At 52.3% G+C, this 13204-nt stretch overlaps 1 protein-coding gene and 1 non-coding gene across 5 annotated transcripts in view; one reads left to right on the forward strand and one right to left on the reverse strand.

The window, feature by feature from the left end:
• The window catches only part of PEMT (phosphatidylethanolamine N-methyltransferase), a 94644-nt gene that overhangs the window by 70528 nt on the left and 10912 nt on the right, over positions 1–13204 (reverse strand). For 3 of the 4 annotated variants that reach the window (XM_023191753.2, XM_023191756.2, XM_023191757.2), the window contains exon 2: positions 4624–4731. In XM_023191753.2, coding sequence (XP_023047521.1) covers positions 4624–4731 — 108 coding nt within the window. The remainder of the gene's footprint in view (positions 1–4623; positions 4732–13204) is intronic. The other variant, XM_023191755.1, reaches the window with a different exon arrangement.
• LOC111526186 lies at positions 6314–6420 on the forward strand. The gene has a single exon (XR_002726282.1). It is a non-coding gene; the product is annotated as a U6 spliceosomal RNA (small nuclear RNA).

Raw genomic sequence — 13204 nt, forward strand, 5'->3', positions numbered from 1 at the left:
GTAGAATGTCTCCCCATGGCTCGCAAGGCCTGCGCCACCGTCCCGTCACCTCTCTGTCCTGCTCCTCCATTCTCCTTCTGCCTGGCTCCAGCAGGAGTTGTCCCTTAAAACCTCTGAGGACACTCAGAGTGCCCCAGGACTTTTGCACTTGTGTTTTCCTGACTAGAATGCTCTTCCCCAGACACCTCAGGGCCCTCCTGCATGAGAATCAGGTTTCTGGTCAAAGGACACCCATCAGAAAGGCCTTCCCTGACCATCACCCCCATCTGTCCCTCCCGTTGCCAGCTGTGTCCCCGGCAGTGCCATACATTCATTCACCACTGAAGCCGCTGCGTGAGGGCCAGGGGCTGGGATGGCGCCCAGCACATAGTAGATGCTCAGTAAACATTTGAAGAATGTATGAATGAACCTCTTCAAGCTTCAGTCTCCAAAGGGGATATTAATAGCATTTGCTATGAAGATTCATTGAAATACTGCATGAAATGCACTGGGCACAACAGCTGAGCGTGAGTCCTGCCACCACCAGCCAGCCCTCCACAGCAACTGAGGATAAAAATATTCAGGGGCCAGGCGCGGTGGCTCACACCTGTAATCCCAGCACTTTGGGAGGCCAACGCAGGCAGATCACCTGAGGTCAGGAGTTCGAGTCCAGCCTGGCCAACATGGTGAAACCCCATCTCTACTAAAAATACAAAAATTAGTCAGGCACAGTGGTACATGCCTGTAGTCCCAGCTACTCAGGAGGCTGAGGCAGGAGAATCACTTGAACCTGGGAGGTGGAGGTTGCAGTGAGCCGAGATCGTGCCACTGCACTCCAGCCTGGGCAACAGAGCAAAACTCTGTCTCAAAAAAAAAAAAAAAGAAAAGAAAAGAAAAAAAAATGCCGGGTGCAGTGGCTCATGCCTATAATCCCGGCTCTTTGGGAGGCCGAGTCAGGTGGATCACGAGGTCAGGAGTTTAAGACCTGCCTGGCCAAGATGGTGAAACACCATCTCTACTAAAAATACAAAAAAATTAGCTGGGCGTGGTGGTGGGCGCCTGTAATCCCAGCTACTTGGGAGGCTGAGGCAGGGGAATCGCTTGAACCCCAGAGGCAGAGGTTGCAGTAAGCCAAGATCACGCCACTGCACTCCAGCCTGGGCGATGGAGGGAGATGTCATCTCAAAAGAAAAAAAAAAAAGAAAGAAAGAAAGAAAGAAAAATTCAGAAAAAGATAAAAACAAAAATTAACAACAAAAAGTAATACAATATAACTACCTAGCATGTACCCTGTATTAGGTATAAGTAATCTAGAGATGATGTACAGTATATGGGAGGGCGGGCAGAGGTTACACTCAAATACAACATTGTTTTCCATCAGAGACCTGAGCATCTGCCGATTTTGGTATCCATGGGGAATAGGAACCAATCCCCTGTGGATACCCAGGGACAACTGCATTGATAACTATTAAGTTATTTAAGTGCTTCCCTGGTTGTGACCTGCTGGCCTGTTTTTGTTTTTGTTTTTTAAGACAGGGTCTCGCTCTGTCACCCAGGCCAGAGTGCAGTAGTGTGATCACAGCTCACTGCAGCCTCGACCTCCCAGGTTAAAGTGATTCTGCTACCTCAGCCAACCCAGTAGCTGGGACTACAGGTACACACCACCACACACGGCTAATTTTTGTATTTTTTATAGAGGCAGGGTTTTGCCATGTTCCTCAGGATGGTCTCGAACTCCTTGACTCAACTGATCTGCCCATCGGGCTTCTGGCATCCAGGAGCTGGGCCTCCTCATCCCACTCCAGATGCTGTCCGGATATTCTCCATATTCTCCCCGGCAGCAGCCCACTGAACTGCAACATGTTTCTGTAACTTGTTTCTGTAACTTTTCTCCTTCTGAAACCACTTTGAAGAGCTTGCTGTCTCTCCCACTAATGACCACAAACTGTTCCAGTGAAAAACTTTCTCAAAATGAGACTAATCAAAAGTTTATGACCAAAAAAAAAAAAAACACCGTATGCCAAACACACAGACACATACTGTCTGTCTTCCAAATCTTACTGCATCTTTTTTTTTTTTTTTTTTGAGACAAAGTCTCCCTTTGTCACCCAGGTTGGAGTGCAGGGGCACAATCTCGGCTCACTGCAACCTCCGCCTCCTGGGTTCAAGCGATTCTCCTGCCTCACTCAGCCTCCCGAGTAGCTGGGAATACAGGCATGCCCCACTACATCCAGCTAAACTTTTAGTAGAGACAGGGTTTCACCAGGTTGGCCAGGCTGGTCTCAAACTCCTGACAGGTGATCCACCCACTTCAGCCTCCCAAAGTGCTGGGATTACAGGCGTGAGCCACCGCACCCAGCCAAATCTTATTGCATCTTAACCACTCTGCCATTCATGAGCCACTGCGAACCTTCACAAAGAACTGCACAAAAACACATTGTTGGCTGGGCCAGCGGGAAGTGACCTGAGGGGGCTTGTGCATAAATAAAAGCGTCCTCAGGACCCGCTACGCATTCGGCCAGCCAAGCCCCCAGTGCTGGGAGACCCACCTGTACCTCAATGACTGCCGGTCAACGTCAGGCCTGCAGGAAGCCAGAGGGCAGGGACCTCCTCCAGCTGTGGAGAAGGAATGTAGACAGGAAAGAGCACAGCACACCTGACACCCCAAGGCTTAGGCCCACGACATCTTCTAGCAGGGGTCTTTGGCTTTTTAAATACCCTGGCCTCGCTCCCTGTGGCTGCTGTAACAAATGACCACCAACTTACGGGCTCAAAACAACAGCAATCCCCAGTCAGTTACCCCTGAGCCAAAATCAAAGTGTCGGCTGGGCTGTGCTTCCACCAGAGGCTCCGAGAGGGAGACTCCGTTTTTTGCTTCTTCCAACTTCTGGTGGGCCTGGCCTGCCTTGGCTAGTGGCTTGGTCACTCCAGGCTCTGCCTTCATGGTGACGAGACACTCCTGTGAGTCAATGTCCCCGTGCCACCCCGTTGTTAAAAGGACACACACAATGGCACTTAGGGCCCAGCTGGGTAACTCAGGGCCATCTCCCCAGCTCAAGCTCCTTGACTTCATCACATCTGCAAAGACCCTTGTGTGTGCACCATATAAGAGACCTTCACAGGATGTGGATGTCTTTGCAGGACCATTTTTCAGCTTCCAAACATCCTCTTCACCCTTCACTACCTCATATCTCTGGCATGCTGGGTGTGTGCAAAGGTGAAAGGAGAGGGGAAGCATGCAGGCCAGGCAGTGGGTGGGAATGCCAGGACGGCCAGGCACCGCGGCTGCAGCCCTGGCTACAGGGGCCCATGTCAGGAGGTTGGGGCCAGCTAGGGACGGTGTGGCTGAGAGTACAGGTGCTCCCCAGCCCAGCCAAGGCTTCTCAGAAGTAAGGGGTGTCCAGGAGGCCTGTGTTTGGCTACACCAAGCTCGCCAGTCTCAGTCCTACCTCTGAACCTCCCCTTGAAGCCCCATCTCTGTGGGCTGCCGGGGCATCCATCCTCGGAGCGTGTCCAGCATGTTCAGGACAGCAGGGACAGGGCATTCTTTGGAATGCACTGTCTTCGACATGAGCAGGCCGGCCCCCACCCACTTCTCTCACCAGATGGAGAAAAATCTCAAGTCATAAACTAAATGAAAAACATGTCCTGTTCTGCCCTGGGATCAAGGGCTCACCTTAAATGAAAACTGTCTGGAACAATCTGCTGCTGACGCTGATCTTGGCCTTACTCTGCAGATTAGCCTCGGGGGTGAACACAGGGTGCTCAGGGCTCTGCATCAGCAAGCCCAACCCCTGCTGAGCCCCGGGACCACCCACTCCCCCAGCAGGATCCCCGGGAAGCAGCCCAGAAGCACCGCCTAGAGACAGCCTTGGGAGAGCAGGCCAGGAACGCCAAGAGCTTCACCCCACAGTCTGGGGAGTAGCGGGGGTCATCTCAGAAAGGCTGAAGAAGGAGCTGACGGCCCTCCCCTCCCACACTTTCCTGAAAGGGCCCAGAACCCACTTCCCACGCAGTCCACCCACCCCTCGGTGCTGGTGCCCGGGCACCCAAACATCCCCTGGCACCCGTCAGGAGCTGCTGCCACGCTGGCTGCTTGTTTTCAACTCATGTCGGCTTGCTCCTGCTACCCAGCTCACCTGGGTCCTAAATGTGCAGGCCGTTTTGCAGGAAGCTTCATGTGGGAAAAATAACTGTGTTTATGGAACACACGAGGCGTGGGGGGTTCACAAGCAAGTGGTTTTACTGTGTGACATGGCAGACAGGGAAGAGAGCCCCTACTTCCTGGACAACCCACTTCATACATGAGAAGGCCACCAGATTGCCAGGCACATGTGACCAATGGCAGCCCCACTGTGGGGCAGCGTTCTCCTGCAGGCTCTTGTGAGGCTAGGAGGGCCACCCCTGCAGTCCTGGACCATCCTGACACCAGCCTGGGCAGCCCAATGGCTGCTGGACCCCCAAGGCGAGAGGGCAGGAAGTGCCTAGTACTCCACACCAGCCAGTGACAGACACAGGAGGGAAGAGCAGAGCTGTCTGTCTGTCTGTCTGGCCAGCCAGCAGCAACCGCCGTGATGCCCTGCATGTGGGGCTCAGCCAGCAATGGGATACTCCCGTCTGGACAGTGTCAGGCATATCACTTACCACATTCCAGTAGAGCGGATTGAAGGCGATGGTGAGGACGGCAGCCACAAAGCTGGGATCCAGGGGGTCCACGTAGCCCAGCAGCCAGGTCATAACGCAGAGGTCTGCCTGCAGGGACAGAGCCAGCATCAGCACCGCTCAGACACAGCAGGGCCTGTGAGCCCCTAGGAGTCGGAGACAAAGTTACCCTCTGGGAACACGCCGGGAGGCCTGGGAACATCAAAGTCCAGCAAAGGTTACTACAGTGTAGTCTCATAAAAGGGAAGATAAAAATCTGAAACCTAATGAGCTGTGTCATGCCCTGGGAGGGCGGCCGCAGAAGTGTGCCTGGACCCAGATGAGGAAATCAGCACCTCTGAAGACAGGTGCCTGGTGCCCTGAAGGGAGGTGACACCAACCCTGGTGTGACCGAGACCCTCCGGGATGAGGGTTCTCAGAGGCCCCAGAGAAAACCCAAGCAGCTGAAATAAATGTGAAGAGATGCTCAACCTCACTAGGAATCAGGTAAAAGCAAATTAAAACAACAGTGGTGCGCCTCTCCTCACCCACACTCGACAGGGCACAATCTTGAGTGCACACAAAATCTTGGCTCAAGGTAAACTGAAAAAGTGTGCACCTACGCCCCAGCCACCCCACTCGCATACAGGGGACACGTGGACACTTGCCCCCTCCCCATCAGCTTGCATGAAAACATCAGGAACAATGACGAACAACTGAGGTGTCCAGCGACCAAAGAAATGAAAAAAGCCATGGCCCATTCCTACAGCAGCTAAACTATAGCAGTTAAAAGCACTAGGTCTACACACAGCACTGTGAAACATTCTCAAACACACAGTCGAGTAGTACAGCAGGCTGCACGATTCAGTGCCTAGACAGAAATTTCTAGAAAACAACACAAAATATACTACCAAATATTCAGTTTTAAATTTTTTTTTTTTTAAGAGACAGAGTCTCCCTCTGTCGCCCACGCTGGAGTGCAGTGGCGCGTTCATAGCTCACTGCAACCTTGAACTCCTGGGCTCACTTTGGGAGGCCAAGGTGGGAGAACCACTTGAGGCCAGGAGTTTGAGACCAGTCTAGGCAACACAGTGAGACCCTGTCTCTACAAAAATATAAAAACTAGCTGGGCGTAGTTCCAATTACTTGGGAGGCCAAGGCAAGAGGATCGCTTGAGCCCAGGGGTTTGAGGCTGCAGTGAGCTGTGATCCGGCCACTTGCACTCCAGCCTGGGCAACACTGTCTCAAAAAAAAATTAATTAATTAATTTAAAAATAAATAGGCTGGGCGCGGGGTTCATGCCTGTAATCCCAGCACTTTGGGAGGCCGAGGCGGGTAGATCACAAGGTCAGGAGACCGAGACCATCCTGGCTAACACGGTGAAACCCCGTCTCTACTAAAAATACAAAAAATTACCCGGGCGTGGGGGCGGGCGCCTGTAGCCCCAGCTACTCTGGAGGCTGAGGCAGGAGAATGGCATGAACTCGGGAGGTGGAGCTTGCAGTGAGCCGAGATGGTGCCACTGCAATCCAGCCTGGGTGACAGAGCAAGACTCCATCTCAAAATAAATAAATAAATTAATTAATTAAAATCAAAAACTGTTTCTAAAATGCACTGAAAAATATTACGCTGTCTCTCCACATGCAACTCAAAATTTTTTTTAAATACTAAATTATAAAATACGTGTAAAGTTGTGCTTGCTTCGGCAGCACATATACTAAAATTGGAACAATACAGAGAAGATTAGCATGGCCCCTGCACAAGGATGATACACAAATTCATGAAGCATTCCACAAGGAGGGGAACATCACACCAGGGTCTGCTGGGGGGTGGGGGGGCTAGGGGAGGGATAGCATCAGGAGAAACACCTAATATAGATGATGGGTTGATGGGTGCAGCAAACCACCATGCCACGTGTATACTTATGTAACAAACATCCACGTTCTGCACATGTACCCCAGAACTTAAAGTATAATAATAAAAATCTTTTTAAAAAATTAAAAACAAAAAAATTTTTTTAAAAAGTATAAATTCCATCACAGCTGTGATCTTTCCCATAATGGTGTATTTTGTTCTATTGCATTTGGAAATACAGTAAATTCCTTCAAAGAGTACTTTGATCTCCCACATTTTGGGGAAGGGGTGGGGAGGAGATGGTGCTTCTGCCCAGGGTCAGCCAGCCCCGGGGGGCAAGCACAGCCTCCACTCCAATCCTTGCTTCCCCAAATGACAATCTCCTGACATAACTCTGACTGCTACCAGGCCACTTGCAGGGTGTGACCATGGGATGTCCCTCAGATGTCTATCAGTACAAAGCCATCTTCCACTATGGCCTGCCATCCTCCCCGTGTGTGGCCTCTCCACCTGATCAGCCTGCATCCCTGAGGTGCAAACATTCATCTCACTACAGGGCCAACGGCCTTGCTAAGCAGATATTAAATGCTCTAGGCCAGGCACAATGGCTCATGCCTATAATCCCAGAACTTTGAGAGGCCGAGGAGGGTGGATCACCCGAGGTCAGGAGTTCAAGACCAGCCTGGCCAACATAGTGAAACTCCCTCTCTACTAAAAATAAAAAAATTAGCCAGGCGTGGTGGTGCAAACCTGTAATCCCAGCTACTCGAGGCTGAGGCAGAAGAATCTCTTGAATCCGGGAGGTAGGGGTTGCACTGAGCTGGAGGTTGCAGTGAGCCAAGATGCGCCACTGCACTCCACTTGGTGACAGAGCAACACTACGTCTCAAAACAAACAAACAAACAAACAAACAAACAAACAAACAAAATGCTCCAGTGCAGACCCCTCCTGAGGGATGAATGTAGCCAACATGGGACCAAAGGTGCACTGCTACTGGAATCTGGAGAGAACAGCTGAGTGGCTGAGTGGCCACGGAAGCAGGCATGGGCATCAATAAGCGAATGACTAAGAAAAGCCACTCCACAAATGGTGGGAAGAAGGAACCCAGGGAAGCACCACTTGCCTAGCTGTGGCCACAGCCTCTGGGCACCGCGTAGTGCCTGCCCAGCGCCTGCAGCCAACGAGGCCTGGCACTCCAGCAGGTGCCTCCAAACGCCTGGGGCTGTGAGTCAAGCCCCACACTCCCCAGAGCAGGCACTGGCCACTCATGAAGGACAACTGGACAAGGCTCAGAGCAGGCTGCCCTGCTCTGAAGGGAGGGGAAGGGAGGGGAGGGAAGGTCTCTGGTGTAGTCCCAAAGCTTCTAGAACCTGGGACTTAACCTGAGGCCTGGCCTTATCTTCAGTTTGATGATAACATCTATTAAGCACCTCCAGTCCATCCCAGCACTTTGGGAGGCCAGGCAGGCAGATCACAAGGTCAGGAGTTTGAGACCAGCCTGGCCAATGTGGTGAAACCCCGTCTCTACTAAAAATACAAAAATTAGCCAGGCATGGTGGCGCACGCCTGTAGTCCCAGCTACTCAGGAGGCTGAGGCAGAAGAATCGCTTGAACCCAGGAGGCAGATGTTGCAGTTGAGCCAAGATCATACCACTGCACTCCAGCCTGGGTGACAGAACAAGACTCTGTCTCAAAAGAAAAAAAAAAAAACACACATCCGATTCCAAGGCCCTGTCCCTTGACAGCCTGGTGGGGGAGGGTGGAAAGCTGGCTCAGGGAAGAGTCCTGGCTTTGGTCATGCCTGGCACTTACGAAGTGCACCGAGGGTGAGTTATCTCCCTGCATGTGCACAGCAGACCCTATGAGTGTGCCAGCGGCCAGTTTTCAGCTATCCCACCCGCTCCCCATTCCCCATTCAGCCCCCAGCCAAAACCTGGCCTTGCCCCACCCCTCCCTTGTCTCAGTCCCATTACCAATCCTCCCGTGGCCCATCTGTTATTCTGCCTCTTACACAACCACCTAATACACTCCCTCCCCCAACCCTGGCTTTGCCGGTTGCTCCCCAGGGCACAGCAAAGGACCTCAGTGGCCTCCTGGCTTTGGACTTCCCCCAGAGCCCTCCCCGTGGACCCTTACCTATGGACCAGCATGCTGTTAGCCAAGCCAAAGAGGAGAAAGGGCAGAGCAGAGCCTCACTCAGCTAGGGGAAAGGGGAAAGCAGGAAAGGCCTAGGCACACGGAGCCTGGGGCCAGGAAGGGACACAGGGCGTTCTCCAGGGCCAGGAAAAACACTTTCCATATCACTGGCACCTCTTCAACTCTACAACTAAGAGAGGTGCATCTTCCTGAGTGTAAATGATCTCTCTACTGCTTCCCCGCTGGGCCCTGGGGGAAATGCTGCCTTTCATAAGGAATTCAACTCAATGTTAGTCACCAAATGCTGAGCTCCTCTAAGGAGGTCCTCACTCTAGGGGGTCCAAGAAAACACAGGACCTGGCAGTGAGCGCACACCTATCCCTGGCCATCCTCGCAACCACCCTAAAAGTAAAGCCCTGTTGTTAGCCTGCTTGACAGATAAAAGAGCAAAGCCTCCAGACCCCAGACAGTGAGGAGCAGAGCCAGCCTGAGCAAGGCCAGCCCTACCGGATAGAAAGCCCCATAAAAAAGGACAAGGGTAAAAGTGAGTGCTTCTGGGTCTTGAAACCCGAGGAGACTGGGAAAGTGAGCAAGAAATATGCTTTTTTCACCTTTTGTGGGAGCCAAGATGAAGGAGGGAAACTGAGGCACTGAACGATTAAGCAACTAACACTGAGGGAACCCAGCAGCAGCTGACATCCACCTGAGTCTCCCAATAAGTGCTGAACTGGTCAAAGCTGGAACATGTCCACCCCCTCCCCTCTCCCTCCCGTAGCCAGATCCCAGTGGCCTCAGGTCAGCCTGTCTCAGGAGGGTGGCGGTGTGCATCCGGTCACTTCAGTCACCTTGAGGAGGATTTGTGTTGCCCAGAGAAGCGCCTGCTTCGCTGGAAAGAATGACTAATGGTTCAGAGTGGAATTCCAGGCAGCAGAGGGAAGCCCCTCCCAGCTCCCGGATCTCCACTCAGAGACATGAAGGTCCCTTTCTGATAGCTGTCATTTCCAAAACCCCCCTCAGGAGAGTGGACCTCCCTCCTGAAACTGGGTTGGCAAAAAAGAACCACATCCAGGTCAGACGTGAGCAGAGTAGGAGAGTCCTGGGTCCCACATCCAGGCTCTGCCTCCGCGTGTCAGAGACTCCCTTGATGGCCTCCCCTGCACACCTATGACCAAAGGAAGGTCTCCCATCCACTCCCAGCCTCAACTTCCTCCATACAGCGGAGGTCCCGGCTTTCTGCTACCCAGTAATTCCAATGGAACCCCCTCCAAGGCTCCAGGTTGCAGAGGCCTTGGAATCTGACTAAAAGAGAGGAGCTACCCACCACAGCCAGGAGGTCCGCTGAGCTGCAGGAATAGCTCGGGTCCCACGGGTCACCGACGAATGGCCTCAGCTGTTAACACCCCAGAGCGTGGGTGAGGAAGAGGCTTATGGCAATTCACTCCATTGAGGGGTGCAGGGTTCTCAGGAGCAGCGCTCTGTGGTCAGGGAATGATCTGCATTGGGTCAACGTGTCACATTGTGACACATGGACAAACAGCAGGCCCAGACAGGCAAAGTCACATCGATCCCAGCCCACACACCACACACAACAAAGGGCAGGGGAATAGGTGGGGGCTGCAGGAGAGGGGATGGGGTCCTCCTAGGATCCATCACCCCTGCAGAATCTGCCTGCAGCGCTGCAGCCCCCACTGCCCCCAGAGCTGCCCTCATGCCCTGGCACCATAAGCTGACTCAGGTAATGTTTATTTGGGGCAACTCTGGGTTAGAGCCCTGTGCCTGGCACAAAGACATAAGGATGAGTGTGCCAGAGCCTTTTTCCTCTAAGAAGTTTATTCTCTGGGCTGGGCCCAATGGCTCACATCTGTAATCCCAGCACTTTGGGAGGCCGAGGCAGGTGGATCACAAGGCCAGGAGTCCAAGACCAGCCTGGTCAATATGGTGAAACCCCGTTTCTACTAAAAATACAAAATCAGCACGCATGACTGTAGTCCCAGCTACTGGGGAGGCTGAGGCAGAAGAATCACTTGAACCCAGGAGGCAGAGGTTGCAGTGAGCCAAGATAGTGCCACTGCACTCCAGCCTGGACAACAGAGTGAGACTGCATCTCAAAAAAAAAAAAAAAAAAAGAGAGACAGAGAAGTTTATTATCTGGCCGTGCCTGGTGGCTCACGCCTGTAATTCCAGCAGTTTGGGAGGCCGAAGCAGGCAGATCACCTGAAAGTCAGGAGTTCGAGACCAGCCTGGCCAACAAGGTGAAACTCCGTCTCTACTAAAAATACAAAAATAGCCAGACACGGTGGCAGGCACCTATAATCCCAACTACTAGGGAGGCTGAAGCAGGAGAATCGCTTGAACCCAGGAAGCAGATGTTGCAGTGAGCTGAGATCGCACCACTGCACTCTAGCCTGGGCAACAAGAGCGAAACTTCATCTCAAAAAAAAAAAAAAAAAAAGGAAAAGTTTATTCTCTGGTAGGAAAGGGAAAGCCATTTCACTTTAAGCCAGCCCCCGACCCTGTTTTTCCACACAGGAGGCCACCTGGCTCAGAGGACTCTGGCCTTTGGCAGCCACTGTCTGAGCTGGGAGCTTCACCACCTGCCGCGAGGGACCATGGCAAGCCTCCATGACCAATCTAAGCCCAGGTTTCTCTTGAGTGGAATGCAGGTGATGAGACAGGCCACCTGAGGTTACTTTCTGCACAGAAGCAAGACCAGATGTAAAAGTACACGGCGCACTCAGGGCCGAGACTGGTGGTCCCTCTACTCTGTCTGCTTAATGTCAACTAATACAGGTCCCTCTCACCTCTCACTCTCTGGAGGGACCCTCCTGGGAAGACACAAATCCTAAAGGAATAGCCAGAGAGGGAACACTGACCCCAATGCCGGAATCTGAGGTCAGGCAAGCCCTGGGCAGCAAAGACCATCTCATGGCGGGAGGGGAGGAAGTTAGAACATCACAGTGCGACTGTGGTCTCTAGAACCCACAGTAAAACGAAATGGATGGCAGCTGCTCCAGTTCCCCAGATCCATAACTCCTTTCAAGAGGGTGAAATGTCATTCATTCTTCATTTAACAAGTGTGACCGGCGCCAAACTCAAAAGGCACTGACGGCTCACATGCTCCAGCATGGGTGGGCGTGGGGCTCGCGGGTAAGACCGTGCTTCTCAAGGCCCTGCTCTCCTCCACGCTGGGCTGCCTCTTCTCACTCCTCTGCTGGTTGTGGGCTTCACCCCCATTTTCTTTTTTCTTTCATTATTATTATTACTATTATTATTATTATTTTGAAACAGGGTCTTACTCTGTCTCCCAGGCTGGAGTGCAGGGGCCTGATCATAGCTCACTGCAGCCTCAAACACCTGGGCTCAAGCAATCCTACTGCCTCAGCCTCCCAAGTAGCTGGGACTACAGGTACACGCCACCACACCTGGCTAATTTTTTTAATTTTGTAGACACAGAGTCTTACCACATTGCCCAGTTTGGTCTGGAACTCCTGGGGCAAGTGATTCTCCTGCCTTGGCCTCCTCCCAAAGTACTGAAACTACAAGTGTGAGACACCAAGCCCGGTCATCCTCCTTTTCTTTACTTTCACCTTCAGGGCCCAGGACAGAACCTGCTAGGTGCTACTGTGTCTCTGTATAAATACACATTGTAGTTTGTAGACAACAGTAACCATAAGCCAGCCAACCTTCACTCCGAAGTGAACCAGCTGCCAAGCTCTGGCAAGGGACATGCAGGAGGCAAAACAGACTGCTGATGAGACAGGGACACCCATGCCACGGCGGGCAGCCATCTCCCCTCACTAAGTGCCGCTTCCTAGCTTGTGAGGTGGGAATGGTAGAGGTGCTATGGGACGCCAGGAGGATTAAATGAGAAAGTGCAAGGACAGCACTCAGTGCGGCGCCTGGCGGGGGCCACAGCTAGACAGACGCTGGCTATGACAACTGTGTCATTGAGTCCTGGTGACAACCCTGCGAGGTGTGCCCACTCTTCAGATTAAGAACTGAGGTGAACAGCTGGGTGTGGTGGCTCACACCTGGAATCCCAGCACTCTGGGAGGCCAAGGTGAGTGGATCACCTGAGGTCAGGAGTTCAGGACCAGCCTGGCCAACATGGTGAAACTCCATCTCCACCAAACATACAAAAATTAGCCGGATGTGGTGGCAGGCACCTGTAATCCCAGCTACTCTGGAGGCTAAAGCAGAAGAATCACACGAACCCGGGAGGCAGAGGTTGTAGTGAGCCAAGGTCACACCACTGCACTCCAGCCTGGGCGACAGGGTGAGACTCCATCTCAAAAACAAACAAAAACAACAACAACAAAAAGAAGTGAGGTGAGGTATGAAGCAAAAGCGGACAGAACTAAAAGGTGGAAAAGACAAATCCACAGTTCTTGTTAAGGCCCTCCACAGTCCTCTCAGTGACTGACAGAATCAAAGCAGTGGACAAGAAGGCTGCTGGAGCTGGCAAGGTCACCAAGTCTGCCCAAAAAGCTCAGAAAGCTAAATGAATATTATCCCTAATACTTGCACCCCAGTCTTAATCAGTGGTGGAAGAAGGTCTCAGAACTGTTTGTTTCTTTTTTTTTTTTTTTTTTTG

Source organism: Piliocolobus tephrosceles, chromosome 16 (genome assembly GCF_002776525.5).
Source record: "Piliocolobus tephrosceles isolate RC106 chromosome 16, ASM277652v3, whole genome shotgun sequence".
Taxonomy (NCBI): domain Eukaryota; kingdom Metazoa; phylum Chordata; class Mammalia; order Primates; family Cercopithecidae; genus Piliocolobus; species Piliocolobus tephrosceles.